At 40.7% G+C, this 21,340-nt stretch overlaps 1 protein-coding gene across 1 annotated transcript in view; it reads right to left on the bottom strand.

Moving 5' to 3' along the window:
• Positions 1-12,631, bottom strand: part of fstl1b (follistatin-like 1b) — a 31,655-nt gene extending 19,024 nt beyond the window's left edge. The window contains exons 1-2 of the mRNA XM_034694436.1: positions 12,301-12,631; positions 12,113-12,169 (exon numbers count right to left, since the gene is read on the bottom strand). Coding sequence (XP_034550327.1) covers positions 12,113-12,169; positions 12,301-12,303 — 60 coding nt within the window. The 5' untranslated portion in view covers positions 12,304-12,631. The remainder of the gene's footprint in view (positions 1-12,112; positions 12,170-12,300) is intronic.
• Between the last annotated feature and the right edge of the window lie 8,709 nt (positions 12,632-21,340).

Raw genomic sequence — 21,340 nt, 5'->3', positions numbered from 1 at the left:
CTAAATCCGAACGCACTTACACATTAAAATCCCATTAGAGCATCCATCTACACGCCTTTCTGCATCCCTCCGTACGTACAACGGTACAACTAACAGAGCATGTCCGCCTTTAACTGCATGTTTTTGTGCTTTGTGCGTTTATGTTTGTCTCTGTGATGCTCCATTGATCCAGCAGGCCAATCAATGCTTCTCTCCTCTGGGTGTCATTTTACAGCCACCGTGGATCCATACCCACAATGCACCCAGACCCTCATTAGCATAAACAACATTGACTTACTGATTGTAAACACCCTGCCATGTATACGCCTACAGTGATAAACGGCATAAAGGAATCTGCTTGAAAAATGTACTGTCTTTAATAACAAGTTCATTTCTGTGAATGAATAATGCAACGATATGCCTCTCAGTAGTGATCAGGATCAGTTTAATCAGCTTAATGGGTTTATTGGGCACACAGAGTTTGATTTAATAAGACCCAGCGCTGAATCCTTCAAAATTGAGCTTTTCTCGAGACCCTCTTTTAGCGAGATGTTGATTCAGCGCTATGTTCGTCTGGAGGTTGTACTTTCCAGGATATTGAGTTGTACTGTATTACACGGAGGTGAAAGGTGAGTCAGCTTGAGTAACATCAGCATCTCAGTGAGACAGGTTCAACCATTACTGAATACCAAGAGCTTCATAAATATTTTGAAGCTGGCCCTGCATCATGAAAGATTTAATGTAACAAACAACCTGACATTTCTCCTCTCTGCACTGAGGCGCAGTTAGTCTGTTGCTGTGTTTTTTTATAAATAAAACATTGTGCTAAATGACAACTTGAATTATTAAATACAAGTTTTCCCAGACAGGTGTAAGAGGATGAACAAGTACTGGTGTGTGCGTTCATTTTGGAGACTACAATATACATTTCCAGTCCGTATGACACTCAAGAGGCTTTTTCACAACAGAAACTTTAACCAGATGATAAAAATGTAATCTGAATCGAGCAGTTGTTTTAATTTAGTTTTACTATCTTCAAAATAAGGACTACTGCTGTGAGTACAAGCAAAAGGAGAACATGATTACAAAAACGAACCCCCCAAAAATTCAGTGATTCATCAAAGAAATTACATTTCAGAACTCATTATAGAGCTATAACAATGATGCCGACATGAACAGATGAGGCTGTGAAGTCAAGGCAGGCTTTCAAGCTTCCAACTGTGTCCTGAAGGCATCAGTCTGTCTCCACACTGAGATTATTTTCTGCTCAAATTTATAATCAGCAATACGAAAAACTTAAAACAGACTTGTAGTTCTGCACTTTTTATTTCTTGTGTTTGACATTTGGGGAATGAAGCTGCATTTTCAAAGTGAAGAAGAGATATTTTCAGCACTTTCTTACAATGGCTACGTTAACATGAGACTTTTAATTCCTCTTTAATTCAAAATGAAATCCTTTTTAAAAGATTAAATACGTCACACCTGCCCCTGTCCAATCAGAACCCTTCCCAAATTGAATAAAGATGATTCAACGTGTTTACCATGTAAACCTCAATTCGGAATTACTATTTCCATGTAAACGCGAAGGAGAATACTTTAATTCCAAATGATTTAATTCTAAATAATTACCCAGAATTAAAAAACATCATGTAACCGTGGCAAATGTCTCTGAAGTAAATAGGATTCATAGCTAGCTAGGGGTTAGCATAGCTTTGGATAAATGAAGAAAAAAGGGGAAAAATCTGGTCTGCTTTGTTGGAAACGTACATATGGCCGTTTCTTTACATAGGAACAGCATTTTGGGCGGCTGAAAACACAAACTTTTGAAACTGGGTTCTAGCGTCCCCCCATCTGTTGACGTGTAAACTGCCGATTGCAATCCTGTAAAAAAATGTTGACACCACATCCCTATTTGCGTGTTTGCACTCATGACCTCATTCCCTAAACTATGTACTTTACCACTTGAACACAGCGTGTTCAGCTGACAGATGGACTGACAAATGTGTTCACAGCGAGGAAACTTCTCGCAACCCTGAGATGCATCCTCGTGTTTTGTGAGCATGTTTCTGATTACTCTGCAATGGAATAATGGAGTGAGGAAAAAAGGAAGAATCAGGAGTTGGGGTGGGTGCATTCCTGAGCTGTGTTGTGCCTCAGCTGGGGTCCGACAGAGTTCGCCTTGAGCCAAAATCTCCTCTAGTATCTAGGTCAGAGAGGTGCCCCGTGCTTGTGCCCCCCCCCTCTCCAGCACTTCCCGTTTCCCCCCTCCCCAAGTGTTGTCTCTCCAATTCTGGACTGTCCAAGACTCATCAGCCTCACGAGTGGTGTGCTCATGCCAGAAATAAAAAAGAAGGGACCCGAAAGTGCTCCAAATGAACAGCTCGTCTCCTTCAAGCCACGAGGACCTCGCTCTCACTTCTTTCTGGCTCTGAGCAGGCCTTACAAGAAGACAAGTGGAGCACAGCCAAAGAGGAATGAGAAGCAGTCTTTTTCGACTGTACGCAGACGATGAACCAGTTTCCGTCTTTAAGGAACTATCTCACATGGGAGCAACATTACTTCTCTTTTTGAATCATTACAGAAAGCTGTAGCGTTTGCCCTCAATTATTAACGCCTTTCCCTCCTTCAGAATCTGTTCAACTCTTTTTCATACATATCAAATCAGGTTCAGGCTCATTTCTTCTTGACTTGACAGCCTCCTGAGATCAGACATACAAAAAGCCTCTGCTGTGAAACACGCATCCAGCCTCAGAATGACACTATCTGCTGACATGCTTCCTGCTGAGATGTCTGTTTAGCATTTCATGGATTTCTATGAGAATGAGCTGATAGTGGATAGCTGGCAGGATGTGTCCTTGGAATAATGAGGCCAAAGTAGAGACTAATTTGAGCGGGCTCTAAAGATATGAGCTCTATGTAAAGGCTCTACGGGTGGTCTCAAACACTCTCTTGGGGGGGCCATGTTGAGATCAAACCTGCAGAAACAAAAGGAGCCCTAACAGGCGACCAGTTTACGCTGTTATTCTTCTCCCTGTTTCTTATTCAGTGCAAAAGGAATGTACCAACGGACAGGATGATGTCACCCCCGTCTGCAGCTTCTTCTTTCATAACTACCAGCCCTGTTGTTTCAAGAGCTAAAGTACAACAAACTGGGAAAGAGGAGAAACAATGGAAGAAAAGAAGGGAGAGAAACAGAGAAAGTTAAAGAGAGAGGGAGAGTACAGAAAAGCAGGAAATAAGTCACGGTCTGGGCAGGGACACATCTGCTAGCAGTTAAAACGTCACCAGAGAACATAAAATGCAACAAACAGCACCACACCAAGTCTCCCCTCCCCTTTGTAGGGACAAAAGTCTCCCCTGTCACCCACCACCTGACCCATGTCAGTCCCTAACACGACTACAAGCAGAAAGTAAAGCTTTTTGTCGACTTAAATGTGCCTTTTTTTTCTTATTATTGATTAAAAAACCATCCCTGTTTTTGCCAAACCCATTACTCTCCTTTCTCTCCATCCACTTTACCACTTTTCTCCCTCCTCTAACCCTCCCCTGCTATGTTCTGGGCATTTTTCCACTGCCAGGAGAGAGAGGGGGGGAATGAGAGGGGGGGGGAGGGTCCATGCTCGCCTCAGTCCAGGAGAATGAGTCGCTTCCCTGACCTTCTCTCTGCTCTCTTTGAGGCCAGTATTGGGGCAAATGGCTGGAGCATGTTTGTGGAGGGAAACGGCCCGTTTTTCAGACTGCAGGATGTCTTCAGTGTCAGCAGACATTTAAAATCTGTTCATAGCAGACAGTGAGTGAGAGCTGTGATTCTTGCATTTAAGAAATCAGGTCTCAAAACTACAAAGAGGCATATTTGTATCTTTTTTTCTGTAGTTCTTTGCAGACATATCCAGTTACGAAGCACGTCTGACTCAACTTTGATGCATAACACACACTAAAAGATCATGTAAAAGACTAGATTCTATTAAATTAGAGCTAAAAAAAATCACATTACAGTACTTTGTATTGAGGCTTAGAATGTTCAGCTTCATATCTTTTATCTTAAATTTTCTGATGCTTCAAAATACTGAGGCAACAACATAATACAACGCAAACAACCTCAGCTCCAATTCACGCATCTGAGCCAGTTCTACTCACTGAATAAATAACAAGATCTGTGGCTGAAATCTCAGCAAAGACACTGCTGATATTTGAGCGAGGAATACTGTGACTGTTTCAAATGTTTTAAATGAAGTAGAGTGGGCCAAATAGTTCGGGCTTTCACCCTGTCAGGTCTGCTGATTTATGTTCCTGTGTTTGACATGTTATCTTCCCAACATGAGCATGACCTCTTTTTACTCGTTTACACCAAATCAGCAGCTCTGGAGTGTCCCTGGGTCAAGTCAAGACACAGACCGACCAGGGCCTCACATACAGTAGATGGTTGTGCTCTACATCTATGCAGTTTTATTCTATTTTTTTTTTACAGTACATGAGGAGCATCTGGTTCTGTGCCTTGAAAAAGGAGCGTCTGCAGCTGGAGGTTACTTTTGTTTAGTTAGCCTACAAGTTGATGCATGAGCCTGGTGTTCAGAGGCTACAGTCCTTGCCACAGCGGTCACTGGTTCAACTCTCGGCCACAACCCTTTGCTGCATGTCATCACCCACTCTCTGCTCTCCACATTTCCTGTCTCTTCTGAGCTGTCCCATTCAATAAAGTAAACTGGCTAAAAATAACCCAAAAAAAAGCGATAACTAGGGATGCACGATATTATCAGCACGTTATCGGTATCGGCCGATATTGGCTTATAAATGAACTATCGGACATCGGCCAACACGCCGATATCAGCCGATATAATTAACCAATAAAATAATGGGCTGCTGGGGCACTGGTGGCTTAGCAGTCTGAGCACCCCACGTGCAGAGGCTACAGTCCTCGTCGCAGGGGTCGCCGGTTCGATTCCTGCCCAGTCGACCATTTCCTGCATGTCTTCCCCCACTCTCTACTCCCCATATTTCCTATGTCTCTTCAGCTATCCTATGGAATAAAGGCAAAAAGCCCCAATAATATAACTAAAACAGAGGTTAGGTTTACTTACTATGTCAAATGTGAAATTGGCCAAATTTGCCCTGGTTGTGTGTATTGTTATGATTGTCTCAGGGAGAGCATTATCCAAGTTTTATGTAGGATGTATCTGTTTGTATTAATTTTGTTTGAAAGCAATTGTCATAAATAAATATGCAGCTTTAAGTATTAAGTATTTTTCTTATTTTGCACAAGAAATGAATATAACATAACCAATGTGATAAGAGTATTAGCATAATACTGTACGCTAATTCCAATACAGAAGAGAATTGATGATCTCTGCAATAAGGTGTGCGGCAAAAAAAAATCGTTAGCGGTAATCGGCTTAATGAGTTGTAAACTATCGGCATACCGGATATGGGCAAAAAAAAACAATATCGTGCATCCCTAATAATAACTTATTTTCTATTGGATATTTTAGTACATTTTGTAAGCAGAACTGGAGAACTTTTAGTTCCATTGCAACATTATCTATGCAAAAATTCTAACTTTTAATTGAGTGTTTTGACAACATGGTAATATTTTTCGTATTTTGGTAAATGATCTGAGAGGAACATCTTTTCAGAAGACAAAGAAAAAGGAGCAAAGCAAAACTGAATTTGCTCTCAACACAACTGAATAACAAACACTCAAACACTCAAACACTGCATATCAAGCTGTTTTGCTGCCTCATCATACACATCGCAACACAATCACCTCTGTGACACAAACCACTATTAGGTAACACTGTGTACATGAGCCATGTTTTTCACTCTGCTGCAGTTGTCAAGGCTTTCTGGGTAAAGGTGGAGGAATTCAAACAATGACAACTGGCTAGAACAATGGCAGCCGGTTAATCACCAATCCCGCGGTGACCCCCTCACTGCCAAGTAAACTGCATTACAGATGCAGGGCCTGATCTCAGGGTGCGTCTGCTACACAGGCTGCTGGATGCAATCTGATCTCTGGAGGAGGTTAATGGGTTGTGTGAGGTTTCTGCCTGACTAGTAATGCTAAAAAAATGTCGGTGCTGAGGTAAAATGCAGCATCATAGGGATTCAAACTACAAGCTACAAAGAGAAATACTTCCTTAAAGACAGAAACTGGTTAATCGTCTGCATACAGTCGAATAAGAATGTTTCTCATTCGTCTTTAGAGATGCACAAGTTTCATCATAATGAATATTATACTCTTTAAACAATACAGCATAACCTGATGTCAGTAAATCTACCTCAATGTATCTTTAACTGGATTCCTTTCAGGGCCCTGCAATTGACTTGTGATGGTTTGTATCGTCTCACCTTCAAACAGGAAGCATTACTGAGGAGTCTGATTTGGGCCTCTTCACCTTTATGCATGCTTCACTTTTAGCATGCATGACAAAGTTAAACCCTTTGAGCACCCTTTCATGCTCCTCTTTGTCATCTGTGTGCGTGTTAATTTATGTGTGTAGAGCCTTTAGTGCAGAGTGCCGGTAATGATAAGACACCGGCACAGCTGGTACGCTAAATGAGGATTCCTTTCAAGCCAAGCCAAGAGTGAAGAGTACACACTGCAGGGACATGAAACGCAGCACACACACTCCTTTACTGTGTCCCTCTGCCCCCTCACCCTACAGCCAAGTCTTACCTCACTCTCTGTCTCCCCCGCTGTAATTGCATGACTGTGGCTCCATCCTCTCTCTGGTTTACATCACTCTAAACTCTCCGGCCTGTGCAGGATCCCTGACTGGATGCTGGGCTACAGTAATTAGAGCAAGCTGAAACAGACAGAGGACATAGCGTCCCCTCTTGCTCATGTTCCCTACACCTGGGCAGATATTTTTAGCCCACCTTGAATTAGAGGGAGCAGGCATCAACATGGCAACATAGCGGGGTTGCCAAGCTCAATCATGGTCTGCAGAATCTGGCCCTAAACAAGAACCTTCCTCTTCTTTTTTACTTCTCCCTGTCCTCTCCCGCCTCCGTGCTCTTGGACGTTTTGAGATGGGAGGTGAAACCGTGTGGTTGCCTTGTTGACATCTGCATTTTTTCCGAGATCCAGAGCTGGTGCAGATAACTTAATTAACCCGTGTCATTCCACCCAGTCACAGTGGATGAGGGAGGATAACAAGATAACGCAAAAAACAGAAACACAAACCCACCTTTCTTTCTTTCTCTGGGTTCATGTGCGAGTGTGTGCGCAGGCATGTTTCCCCCGAGGCTGCAAACTCCTGTGACTTCCACTATGCCTGGATCCCGACCTCCTTTGCATATCAAGCTCTCCGTGTGTTTGACTTCAACATTTTATTCACAAGATGCATATCTCCTTCCTCGCCTGCAAACACACACACATCCGCACACCAAGTCCTGACCCAGGCCACCCTGCAGCACTTCATCTCTGAGCTGCTTGTCTTCAAACGCTGCAATTTCTCACCTCGGAAAGCACACAGGCATTGTCCTTCATAATAAATCACGAGTTGGTGTCCAGATTTTAATAACCTGCCCTCACGCCAGCGAGTAAACACATCAATTCACACTCAAAGAGTCCTATTTTCATCAGTGTTTACAGCTTTTTTTACACTGTGTATACAGTTTTAAACACATCTCTCCTTGCTAAACACACATGCTGGAGGCTCATCAGATCATCTCCGGTGATTGCTTTGCTCAAACTTGTAGCATCATTGGAATGCCTCTTCAGACCCCTTCCCACGGCAAGACAACAGGCCGTATATTATCAGGGTAATTACCTCTGGAGAATAGATGCCTCTCCAATGCTTCCCCATTAACTTGGTGGGTATACACTCAACAGACTTTTCTGTGTGCTCTGTCCTCGCCATGTCATACCTCACAGATCACCGCCAAGCACATTTTTCCTGCCAGCAGACGGATGTAGGGACAGCAGCGGAAGGTCAACCTACACGTCAGGCTGTTGTGGCAGTAGGGACACTAATGGCCATCTGCGTAAGGCTATAAAAATGGATTGGGCTGCAGACAATTGGTTTATCTAGCAGGGCACATTTGGTGTAGCTGCAAGTGCTTGAAAAAATTCATCCTCTAATTAGGCCACAGCTATTTCCCCGTTTAGTCCTTCAGCCTGCAACTGTTGTTCAGGTCAACAGAGGAGTCAACGCAAAGCCAGGTGTTCAACAGCTGTGACTGACAATCAATCACCACCTGGTGTTTGTTCAGAAATTTAGCTTTGAGACGAAAAATGCGTCTACGACAAACAAAGTGAAGAGTCTCAATAACATCCTTTACAATCGAAATAATATTAAGCTCATTATGATATTCGTGTACTAATTTCTAAAGACTGTGTGGGCGTGGCTTGTCACATTTTGACTGACATCAGCCTGGCTCATCAGCACAGAGAACCAGCACACTGTGGCCTTAAAAATTATATTTAAAATCATGAGTTTTAATCAGAGAAGGAACCAGAAGCCAAGACATCTGAAGGTTATTTATTCCAACCAGTCACGGAATGGTGAGTCACGGAACACTTTGCTTACTTTGCCAGAGTTTGCAATTAGCATAATCATGCAAAGCCGGCCGAGATGCCCTTTTTTTCTAAAAAATGTAATGCTGAATGGTAGCTCTTTAGCTTACGCTAGTGCTAAATAATTCTGACGCTATACTACTTATGACAACACTCGACAAATATCAGAACAATAAAGAGTCACCGCTAATGAAAACATAGTCAACTGGAGTGTTCACTCAACTCCTTGAGCTGTCATTTTTTTTCCACCCTTCCTGTTCAAAAAGCCTCTGAGAGACTTTCCTATGATTGACTGCTGAATTAATTATGAAACTAACAACTGGATTTTAACAATTCCCAATTCAGACACATTTTTGGGCAAGTTTACAGAAACTTTATGGACAATAGATTCCAAGAAAAAATTCTCCAAGGGGACAATTATTATTGTATCATTCATATCATAACGAATTGTGTCACTGTGTAGTTAAACATTCTTCATATTGTATTGTGTTATACCTTATCGTTTCAAATAACATCGTATCCTGACGTTTAGTTTAGTTTCGGTGTTGTGTCGTATCCATAGACTGTAAAAAATATGGACGTAGTATCCGTGACGTCACCCATCTGTTCCTGAGAGCTGTTTTGAAGCAAATCGACGGCAGCAGCCATATTGGTAATGCGGAACTCAACTAGGCAGAATGTGACGTAGTGTGAGTCTCTTAGCCAATGGCTGTGTGTTCCCGACCGGGAGTCACGTCAGTCATGTCCTTATTTGGGCAAAACTCATAATCTTAATATCTTCTTAACTGTCATGTTAGAAAAAAATTCACCCCCCGTACAGTGTGTGCCGTTAGAGAGATTAGCGTTGTAGGGCCAAGACGTTTTTTGAACCACGCTGTAAACATGTTTATTAATGCTGCAAAGATCGTCTTTTCCCATTCATGTCTATGTGGTTTCCGGTGTTTCTGCAGCCAGCCTCAAGCGGATTTCCGATGTATTGCAGTTTATATCACTTCCGCATTGGCTTCATCGTTTGAGACCGGAGTTTGCCGCTTGGTCGTATCCCATGATGTACCTCTATGGACAATGGAGTCGAAGAAAAAAATTCCCAGGGGACTATTGTAGCTTGTCATATTGTAAAGAATTGTATCATACAGTAATGCAACCTACTGTATTGTTTCTTACTGATCATAGGGCATCACTTCATATCATGTTGAGTCTATGTGTCATAACAAATCCTATCATATTGTTATATCTTAACATTTCAAATAACATTGTAGCCTAGACATTTCATGTCGATTTCGTGTCGTATCCCATCCAAGCGGCAACCTCCGGTCTAAAAATATGAGTAAAATACGGAAGTGCTAAAAACTGCAGTTCATCAAGGATCCGCTTGAGGCTGGCTCCGGAAGTACCGGAAACCACACACACACCAGTTCAAAAAAGCCGATCTTTACAGCAGAAATGAACATGTTTACAGCCTGGTACAAAAGACGAGTGTAGTCTGGATCATTCTCGATCACACTGTACAGGGTGTGAATTTTTTTCTAACGCTGCAATTTCGAAGATATTTAGATTACGAGTCTTCCAATGAGAGGCACAGCTGACTTGATTGACAGGCGGGAACACTGTAGCTGTTGGCTAGGAGGCTCAAACTCTGCCTCTTCACGTCACACTGGCTCGACAGCAGCAATATGGCTGCCACCGACGATTGACCTCAAAACAGCTCTTCAGAAACAGATAGGTGACATCAAGGATACTACGTCCATATTTATACAGTCTATGATCCCATCATATACCTCTATGGACAATTGTATTGTATCTTATTGTATCATAGGGCATCACTTCGTGCCACTGTGTCGTAACACATCCTATGTTATACGTGTCGTGTCATTTTGTGACGATTTCATGTTGATTCGTTTCGTGTCGTATACCATCATGTACCTCTGTGGTGTTGTATCTTAGTGTATCATAGGACATCACTTCTGTGTCGTGAAACACCCTATCCTATTAAATTGTGTTATATCTTAGTATTTCAAATAACATTGTATCCTACCGTTTCGTTTTGAATCGATTTCGTGACGTTTTGTTTTGTACCCTATCGTATCCCATCATATACAATAATGTATCACTAAAATTTGCATTTGAACTTATTTACTCTACTGATGCTGTAAACCCCCCATACTACACAGTTAGGTGGGCATCCCTCTGTGCCATCAGTCCAGTACATTATCTCCATGTTTACTCAGTGGCTGGACTACTTAGCGCCGCAGTGCGAGACCCATAAGGTGAGCATTCTCACAGCCCCTGAGTACACTCACCACCCCTGAGCACACAGACAATCACACACAAGCTCTCAAGTTGTCTGACCACCCAAACAAGGTGTTTGTGTGCCATTAGAGCAGCTGCCAGGCGGCAGAGCGTTACACCGCCAAACCCTTCAATACTGATGATGAGGACCATCAAACCCCAAGTGCCAGCACACACAAGCCCTCCCTGCTTTTCTTTTCACAGCTGTCTGTCACTTTAGTGTCACTCTGGCAGCTTTTTATTTGTGCTTCTAACTTCAAACCCCATAAATAAGACTTAAATGGTATTTTTTCTGGTGTATGTGGTCAAGTGGGATGCAAAGCATAAATGTTATATCCTCAAAAAAAGGGGGAAAGCAAGTAAAAAAGGCCATAACAAGAAAATGATTAAAAATAGAACCACCTACAGTTGAGGAATGGATTAATATTGTGTACGAGATTTACATTATGGAAAACACTGTCATTTCACCTCAGAGTGCAACAAGGAAAGTTCTACCGGATTTGGACAAAATGGACTGAGTATGTGAAACCATTAAGATCTGATTTCATTTAAAGCTATATGTCGTTGTGATGGCCCGCTCTCTTCAGCTACTCTTAATTTTGTTTTATTTTTGAATATCACAAGAGGAAGCTCCCCTGTTCTTTTGTTTATGTTATTGCAATAGAATGACTTAAGAACAAAAAACCTTGGAAAGGCAACACAGACAAAAAAACAGTCGGACTACACATACGATCACCTTTCCCGATTCCCAGGGAAGGGGGTGATTATACGATGGAAAATACTTGAAGTGGACTAAAAAAAGACTGTGATACCGAGGTGTTGAATGCCAAAGAAATTGTATTGTATACTGTGCAATTCCAATTAAAAAGAAAAATTCAAAAAAAAAGTGTGAAAAGTCTCACATTTTAATACCATGAAATCATGTAGAGGATTAGGAATGATGTCCCTACTGAAATCAGTCCCACTGGCAATTAAGTTCAACTGTTAGCCTGATTTTATCAACAATGAAGCTCATAATTACTTAAGAGTGACAACAATAAATGCATAATTGGTTCTCCTTGAGATGATGAACACTATGACAAGCTATAGGCTATAAGTATAGGCTTGAAAGCCCAGCTGTGAATGTCTCATTTTCACAAAGGCACCATGTTTTTTGAGGATAATAAACGCTTTACAGATGTTTCATATCTCGTCTATGTGAATAAAACTGTTGTTTTTATGTTGCAGAAAATATTAGGAAGTGGTTTTAAGCAATATTTGAACCCAATTTTTAACCGCACATGATTTAGTTTTAAGTTTAAGTGACAAAAACACCGTTGAACTTACCTCGGCGTTACAGACAGCCAGGGCCAGCAGAACCAGCACGGTGATACCTCGCGACATCTGGACGCAAAAAGGAGAAAAAGTCAGATTTAGTGTGATAAAGAGTTAAACATGTATATAGTCTCTAAAGCAGCTACTTATCGGGTGTAGTAAACTTAAAGAAAAACGCTACTTTTACAATTCAATGTTACCATTTTGTGAAGAAAAAAAGAAAGCAGCAGCTCCGCTCGGAAAGCTTCTCGGAGGAGGAGGAAGAGGTGGAGGTGGAGGAGGAGGAAGCCGGAGCTGGAGCTCGTCTGGTCTGGTGGATGTTTGTTGGGACGGAGGGAAGCAGGGGAGCAGGAGGTCCGTGATTTGAAGAAATGTGAGGAGCGCGGAGGAATTCGAGCCAGTCCGTCGGTCTCTCCTCCTTCTCTGTCTCCGCCACGGCCAATGAAAACGTCTGGAGTCCTCTGAGGACGTTTACAGAGGAGCAGAAGAGGGGGGGAGGGACCCAGGAAAGAGTGTGTAGGCTTGTGTCTACCCTTTTATGTGTGCTCCTGGAGAAAAATTACACTACAAAATGGCTTTTTCATAATGTATTTTCGCTTGACACGCCATTTCATCTGCGTCGACAGTGTTTCAGCACCAACATTTCCCTGCACAATTATCTTTCGTCGAAGGACAACCCCATTTTTCGTGTCATTTATTGTGTTTGTTGCATGAACCAAACAATGGCAGGTGTCGTCAAAAAAAAAGGTTTAAAGTCAAATTAATTAAAGTTGGTTTCTACCCTGTGGCAACTTAAAGCTGTATGTGTTGGTCTGTGGTCACTAGTGGGCAGCAGAACTCCAAACTAAGCTCCAGTGGTGGACAAAGTGCACAGCTTCATTACTTCAGTCAAAGTATAGATCCTCCTGGTCAAATATTACTCCAATACAAGTGAAAGTTGTTCAGTCAGATTATTACTTGAGTTAAAGTACTGAAGTACTTGCTTTTAAAAATACTTCAGTATTCAAAGTTCTTCTTAAAAAATCTCAAAATGTATTTTCACAAAGCATGATGGCAGTCAAGAATACATAGGAGTACATTCTGCTGCATTATGTTTATCTAGCAACCATTACTTAAAATCTCTAAAAACTATACCATGGAATAAAAACAGAAACTAAGTTACTCCAAGCACAGACAACTTAGTTTGAAATGTTCATCTGGAATGAAACAAATGTTACGTAGCTGAACACACTTTCTCAGTTTGGACAGTGAATTTTTGTCTGTTTGGGCCGAATGGGAAAAAGGAGAACATTTCAAACGATACCTATCATTCTTCATTTCAAAAACCTCTAACATGAGCTGAAGATATGGCCGTGAGTGTTCAGGTGGAGAAATATAGCCATCATTATCACCTCTAAATTAACTGCTTGATCTGAGTGAAATCTGCTGTGTGTTTGCTCCACGTTCAACTGTGGAGACGCACGATATACAGGTATGGCTAAACCACTGAGACAAACAGAACTATACAAACACATTTTACTGTCTGTGGGATCAGATTTCAGAAAAGAGAAGGAAATTCACGAGCTGACTTCAAAGCAAAAGTAGTGAGTAACTAGAGCACTGATAGAAATGTAGTGGAGTAAAAGGGACAGTAATTGTCTTCTGAATGTAGTGAAGAAAAAGTAATAAGTTCCCCAAAAATAATACTCAAGTAAAGTACAGATACTCCAAAAATGTACTTAACTACTGTACTCAAGTAAATATACTCTGTTACTGTCCACCACTGCTAAATACAAAACTTACTTCCTGCTGCTACTGAAAAGGAACTTGATAAGAATCTGAACAAACTGTGGTGTGAATGTGCAACCAAGACATTTCAAAGGATATCAAAAACAAACCAAAAGAATTATGTGCATATGTATGCTAGCACATTTGAATAATGTCTAGTACTTTTGAGATACTTAGTATGACAGGCAGAAAAATTTAGTAGTTATCAAATCAAATCAATTTATACATCACTTTACACACAACACAGTTGCTCCAACGTGCTTTACAGCAGACACAACAAGGAAAACACAAAGCAAATTAAATGAAAACAACACAAACAAAGGAAGAGATAGAGAGAAATCAGAGTGGTCCGAGAGCAATACAATTAAATTAAAACAGCAATGACAGGGATGACAATTGACAGTGCAGTGACCATGGTTATAGTAGTGGCACTATTACAATAACTTCTTTGTTGTTGATAGTGACAACAACAACAACAATGGCAACAACAATTAACATTATCATTGCCACCATCATCCTTATCATAATAGTAATGATAATAGAGCTCACAAGAAGCATCTGAGATAGTTAAAAGCTAATGAATATTGTTCTAGACGATTGGAAACCATTATAATACCTAAATTGAGTCGTGTTGAATTAAACACTAGGGTTTCTTTTGCTCCTTTAGAGTCAGAAAGCTATTGTTGACTAATTTACAAGCTAGTTATTTCACCAAACACAAAATTCACACTTTCTATGAACAGATATCTAAGTTCCAGCTGTACAAAAAGGAAAGTTTTGACATTTTTTAGTCTCTAAATGTCTCTCCAAGAGGAGTTCTAAGTGTTTAAAATATCTGCATTCAAGAAAAAGACAAATTCCTGAAACAGGTGAATCTCAACCTGGATAAAACTAAGCCACATTTACTGCGTTGGCATAATGAATATGATAAAAACCAAGCATCTAGAATTGATGTGACTTTATTGGGTTTTAAAGTGACATTGAATAGGTTTATGTTTACAGACAATGCTACAAATTTGAGCATTTAAATCCCGAGGATTAAAGCCCTCCACATCTCTCATATTATGTGTGTTTTGTGACAACATGTACTCCAGGATTACAAACAGTATTGCATGCATGCTGCTTTTGAGGAGTAATTAAAGGGTGATCTCAGGAATTGAACACAGCACTGAATTCTGCACAGAAAAGAGAGGATGAATGAATTCTCCCCACTGCAAGACATCAATTATATATAACTCCATCCCCCTCCTAGCAAGCCTACCTGTTTAAATAGATGCTGTGATTATTTGACACCCTGGGGGCTTCTTGTATGAACCTGTGTGTTTTTGAGAGTGTGTACATGTGTATGTGTTAGCATGTGTTCTGGTGATTCATTTTCTGCACTGATGTTGAATAAGAAGCAGGGGGGAACATGCTGAGTGTTGTTTTATGTTCTGTATATGACTTCATGCATATTATTTCCCCTGCACATTTAATATAAATGCAGATATAATTTTCCATATTTTTTAACTTATTCTGTGACTTTTGTTTGCCTTCTGGTTTAGCTGCCACGCAGGAAGCTGTGTGGAAAGAAAGGAAAGGTAAGGTTGTTTCTCTTTGTGTGTGCTTCCCAAGGGGAGTTCTAAAAAAAAACATGCATCAAGTCAACAATGCAACAGTGACAAATTCATTTTTACATGTTGAAGAGAAGACTAAACTTTGCCGCTTATTTTCAGAGTTACCTCCTGAGATACTGGGAGACATATTTCAAGTATAACCCAAGATGCCAAATATTAATACTTATAACTTTGCAGATCAAAGTCATTTTATAGGTCATGGGAAATACAAGTGAATATATAAGAAGCTGTATGAAGCCTTTTTGGGGGGACTCCACAGAAAAGCTGAGACATGTCTGATACACTGACTCAAGTGGTGTCACTAGACATCTGGCACTAGGAAGAAGCAGAAGGGGAAAGAAATTAATTACATTTACTCATGTTACTGTGATTGAATGGCTTTTCATGTACTTTTTTGTGTAGTTTTTAAGATCAGTAATTTTACTTTTATGTACTTTTGTGGGAGGTCCCTCTCTTTTGCAGCTGTGGCATGCATACGAAATTACAATACAAACTGTTTCAGTTGTGTTGCTTATTGTCTCAGTTGCTTTTGTAGGTTATAAAGAAGCATCATTGTTAATTTAATTCTGTTTCGCAACCCATTAAAAACTCCTTATTGTGGTTTTAAGGCTAGCCGCTCAAGGCTACATTGGCTGCTACTAGCATTACACCCCAAATCTTGTAACAGTTTCTGTTTGAGTGGCATTTGGGCAATGTAGGAACCCTGATTTTACAAGATGGGAGTCATTGGGGAAAGAAAGATGAAATCTCAGGTATTGGTAGATGCATTATTATGGCTTTGAACTTTCTGGGTTTGCTCAGCTGGTAGAGCAGGCGCCCCATTTACAGAGTCTACAGTCCATGTAATATTGGTTCTGGATCCCAACTGATTTGGTGCATGTCATGACTCTGCCCACATTTCCTGTTTCTCTGTCAGGCTGTCCAATCCAATAAAGGCCCATGTATATAATCTTTCAATTTTACATGGTGAGTTTAAAAATGTTACAGCATAGAGCAGATGTGGAGCAGCTCAAACATATCTGCAAATCTGTACCTGGCAACTTATTTCAGTAGTTTCTGCCTCTATTCTTAATTCTTTCAATATATCATCTGCTTTAAAGCTAGGGTTAGTAGTCACAGAAAACTAGCATGAATTTGATTGTAGCATTTCCTCTGGACTCCATCTAACCCCTCCCCCCCTCCCCTCGGAGCTCCTCCAAAACGACACCCCCATTCACATGCATGAGCGCCGCTGATTCGTGACCATATGATCGTGACTGATTCAAAACCAGTCCTCAGCACATCATTTGAGTTTTGCACTACGTCAACTTATGTCTCACTCAGCGGTATGAAAACACCAAAACATTATCATAGTAAACGTTAAAAACACAAACAAACATGATATGTACGCGCAGGAGGCGGGCAGAACGGCAGGACAGGATTTGATTGGTTTCATAATTTGGCTCCTAATGGCAAGGATTGGTTGATGTTTTCCCAGGTTTACTCCGGCTGTAGATAGCAGCTTTTTTTTCACTCTTTTTTAAGAACACGTTATTTATTGATTGTCATCGGGACATAAAGACAATTTTAACCGGTATAACAAAAAGTGTATCTAAATCTGACTACCAACCCCAGCTTTAAGCTGCTAAAGCTGTGTGAAAAGTGTTTCCTGTCGATTTTTGAGAATTCCCCAGGGCCTGGTTATTGCAAAAGTCAACTGCACAATTAAAGCAAGTGGTGGTTTTGGTTAACACTCAGCAGAAACCTGACCAAATATTACTCAGAATACAAACTGTGCTCTGTGGTGAGATGTTTCTCTAATGTTTCTACGAAACATTATTTGATCTTGACAGGTCTACCACAAATGGCACAACGAAGAGCTGTTTTTCTATTATTAGTATTGTATTAATTTGATCTATTGAATTCAACAATAGCTCTACTTCCTCCTTACTATCTGACACAGTCCTTCTCTGTTAAAGACCTCTAAATTATTAGACAGAAAGTAACTGAAAAACACCTCTTGATTAGTAAACCGAAAGTTCATAGACAGATTATCCTGTCATCTGCTCCCTCCATTTTGCCACTTGTTCATCGTTCATCCTATCTTTGCCTGTGCACATATGCATGAACACACAGACACACATACACAGACACAGACACAGACACAGACACACACACACACACACACACACACACACACACACACACACACACACACACACACACACACACACACACACACACACACAAACACACACACACACACACACACACACACACACACACACACAAACACAAACACACAGAAATATTAAAGATCGACTCTGAAAAGGACACACTGTTACAGCAGATTTACTTCACCATGTTCTGCAAGCAACTGGGAGACGATGAATACTTAATCAGACAAAATGTTTAATCTCTGTTGTTGCTGTAGCGTCCAACAATACACTGTCCGAGTCATCAGCATAAGAAACTTCTCTCTGCAATAGCTGATTTAAATTTGCACTCTATTCACATACATGCGGACGAATCATACAGTATTCAGGATGGAGAACAGAGGTATTAGCTCCTCTCATGTCCCTCTGTGTTCTGCCGGAGGCTCTCCGAGAGGCATCTCAAATATTCACAAACATCCATCAATGCCTAAAGGGTCAAAGACTAGCCACGGTCACACTGAATCACACTCACACAGACACATACTTGGAGGCAATAAAACACACTTGGGCACACACTCCCATGCACCATACACACTCAATTAGTTTCATTCGGCTGCTGGACTTTTCTTTAATCACAATGTTTCTATCATCTCTATCTCTGAGGCATGCCGAAAAAGTGTGTTTCAAATGCAGCCATGGTGTGTGTATCTGCACCTCAAGGGCTCTGAAAAGAAATGCTCTCTATGTGTGGGTGTTGAATTGCAACGTATATGTACTTGTCTGAAAAATGTGTTGTGAAGGTCTGAGGCTTCCTGTTGCATGTGTGTTTGTGTGTGCGGGGGCCCCTGCAGTCTCTCAGAATGTGATCGAGCTTCGGTCTCACTATAATGCTCATGACATTGTTCTGCCCTCACAATTTTCCCAGCTGCAAGTACAGAATAGAAGATAGAAATGATGCTGCATGCAAACAAAACAGCTAATTAGCTCTAATTAAAGCAGTGTTAGAATGTTTTAGGGGTGTTTCTCGCCTTAATGGAAACAAATGAGCTGATGCTACAGGGGTTTCCTTGTTATTGTTGTTGAAAAGCAGTGTTTTCTTTTCTTGCTTGTTAGTTGGTCTTTTCTCACTTGGTCTCAGGTGAATATGGCCAAGGGCGCCTGCTGGCTGCTATTACTGAAGACCTCATTCATTAACCTGGCTTTAGGACAAAAGAAAGAAACCCTTTAGTGCGTGCATACTGCATACACACATAACCCTGAATGCAAACTAATACCACCAACGAGGGATACAGAGTGGGAGGGGGCTTGTGCAAAAACACAAAGGAGTTGCATCAGATATATGCAGTGATGCCCCAAAGAGTAGCCACATACATGAGACATATTGAAAGTATGGTGTCCAATAAAAGGAATCACAGAGCTTGTTGTTTGTTCCTGTGGCGGTCTTGTTGCTCTGCAGACCTTTGGTCAAGCAGTACTGTTCCAAAAGATCAATGCTCAAATTCTGCTTCAGTCCAGAGCAATGCGAACAAGATACTGAGAGATAATGACATCAAGAAAGCTTATATGTTCATTCTTTATACTTTTATAGTGTCATTGAGTAATAGAAGATACTAAGCAGGGGCGGACTCAGGTTGTTAAGGGCAAGGGGGCTACACCACAGCCTACCACCGGCAATGACATTCAACCCTCCCACAATAGAGGGGAAGTGCCCACCTACTTAAACCAACACAAGAAACCATTAACACAAATAACATCCATTCTACTTTATTGTACAATAGTCTGCATTATCTTCATTTATGTTATATACTATAGTGATCTTCATTTAACAGCTCTGTTCTTATTATTTTAGATCCTTCTGTTGCTTTTGACACAGTCAACCATTCCATCTTACCTCAACGTCCTGAAACCTCGGTCGAGCCTTAAAATTCCTCCATTCTCAAAGAACCTTTTCAATTGTCTCAGGAAATTCCACTTCACCTGTTTTACATTTCCAGTGTGGTGTTACTCAAGGATCTGATCTCAGCCCCCTTCTTTTCTCCATTTACATGCCTCCCCTCAACCAGATCATTCCGAAACATGGTGTCTCTTTTCACTCGTATGCAGATGATGCACAGCTGTCTACTACTACTACTATTCCTCTCATCACTATCGTCCCTCTCTCTCTCCCTTATTTTTCCTCTATCTGCTACCTGCTATGTGTGTAAAAGCGTCTTGAGATAACGTTTGTTGTAATTTGGCGCTATACAAATAAAGATTGATTGATTGATTGATTGATTGACTGATTGATTGATGTTCCCCTCCATCCCAACAATCAACAGATCATTTATTGTATCGCCTCACTGACATTAAAAGCTGGATGTCTCGTATATTTTTAAAGCTCGACCATGACAAATCAGAAATCATCATTTTTGGTCATTCTCTCTCTTCCATCCTTCCCCAAAACAAACTCACATCACTGAACAATAATATCACAATGAGAAATATACTAATAATTACTGTTTTTCCATCTCAAGCAAATCTCCAAAATAATATCATTCCTTTCTCCCTCTGATTTGTACAAAGTCATTCATGCTTTTTTCTCGTTTACATTACCTTAATGCACTTTTAATTGGTATCATTCAGAGCTCTCTCCATTGACTCCAGCTGGTTCAGAACAAAAAAAGAACAACACATCACTCCTGTCTTTACTTCTTTACTAGCCTATATTAGTTGCTCATGTTTTTTTTTTTATCGTATTGATTTTTAGGTTTTATTGATTACTTTAAAAGCTTTGTATGGACTTGCTCCAGAAATGTCATGTGTCCTTTTGACTCCCTATGTGCGACTTACCTCAGATCAGTGGTTGATGCTCTGCTGGAGGAGCCCCAAGACTGTGAAACTCTGTATTTTTACTTTCTTTCTTTCTTTCTTTCTTTCTTTCTTTCTTTCTTTCTTTCTTTCTTTCTTTCTTTCTTTCCTTTTTCAGCTTACGCTCTTTGCGTCAACCACAGCAAAGGTGCAGGCTCTTGGTATAATTCACTACACACTGAGTACTACTAAATGAAAGTATTTCTTTCCCTTACTTATTGCAGCTGTTGCGGCAAAATGACAAAAATGAGACAGAAATATTAAATAAATTCAAGGTAAATCATCACAACACGCACTGTGCAGTGCAGTGCAGCACGTGGTCACTGTGAGAAGACTCCATCAAAGTAAATCTTCTTTGCTTTGATGAGAGATGATAAATTCATACTCCTTCTGACACACACACACACACACACACACACACACACACACACACATCATCAAACTGTTGATACATTTTCAGCATACCTGATGTTACCTTCATCCTGTTTTGGTTACTCTGGCAGCTTCTGTGTTTGGTCAAATTTTAAGGCACCTTTAACAAACACAAACACAAGTACAAACTGAATTATACAGTGACTGCTGCTGGCTGCTTTGCAATTTTGGGAAACAGGTGACTGTAGCATCCTCTGCTGGGGGACTGTACAATTAAATCACTTCTGCACCATTCACATCTTCAAGTCTTCACAACCATGAATCATTATTCAACACAGTTACTGATTCCTTCTCCTCATACATAACAAGGCTAATAAATGTCCCAACTATTCTTTATTTTTGCTGCAGACAGCATGTCCATCCAGAGCATAATAATGGATTCTGTGCTTATGATCAAAATAGACGGCTGAATATGATGACAGCAGATTGACATGTTTGAGATG

Source organism: Notolabrus celidotus, chromosome 10 (genome assembly GCF_009762535.1).
Source record: "Notolabrus celidotus isolate fNotCel1 chromosome 10, fNotCel1.pri, whole genome shotgun sequence".
NCBI lineage: Eukaryota > Metazoa > Chordata > Actinopteri > Labriformes > Labridae > Notolabrus > Notolabrus celidotus.
The sequence above is the reverse complement of the archived record's forward strand: the minus strand, read 5'-3'. Positions and strand labels throughout refer to the sequence as shown.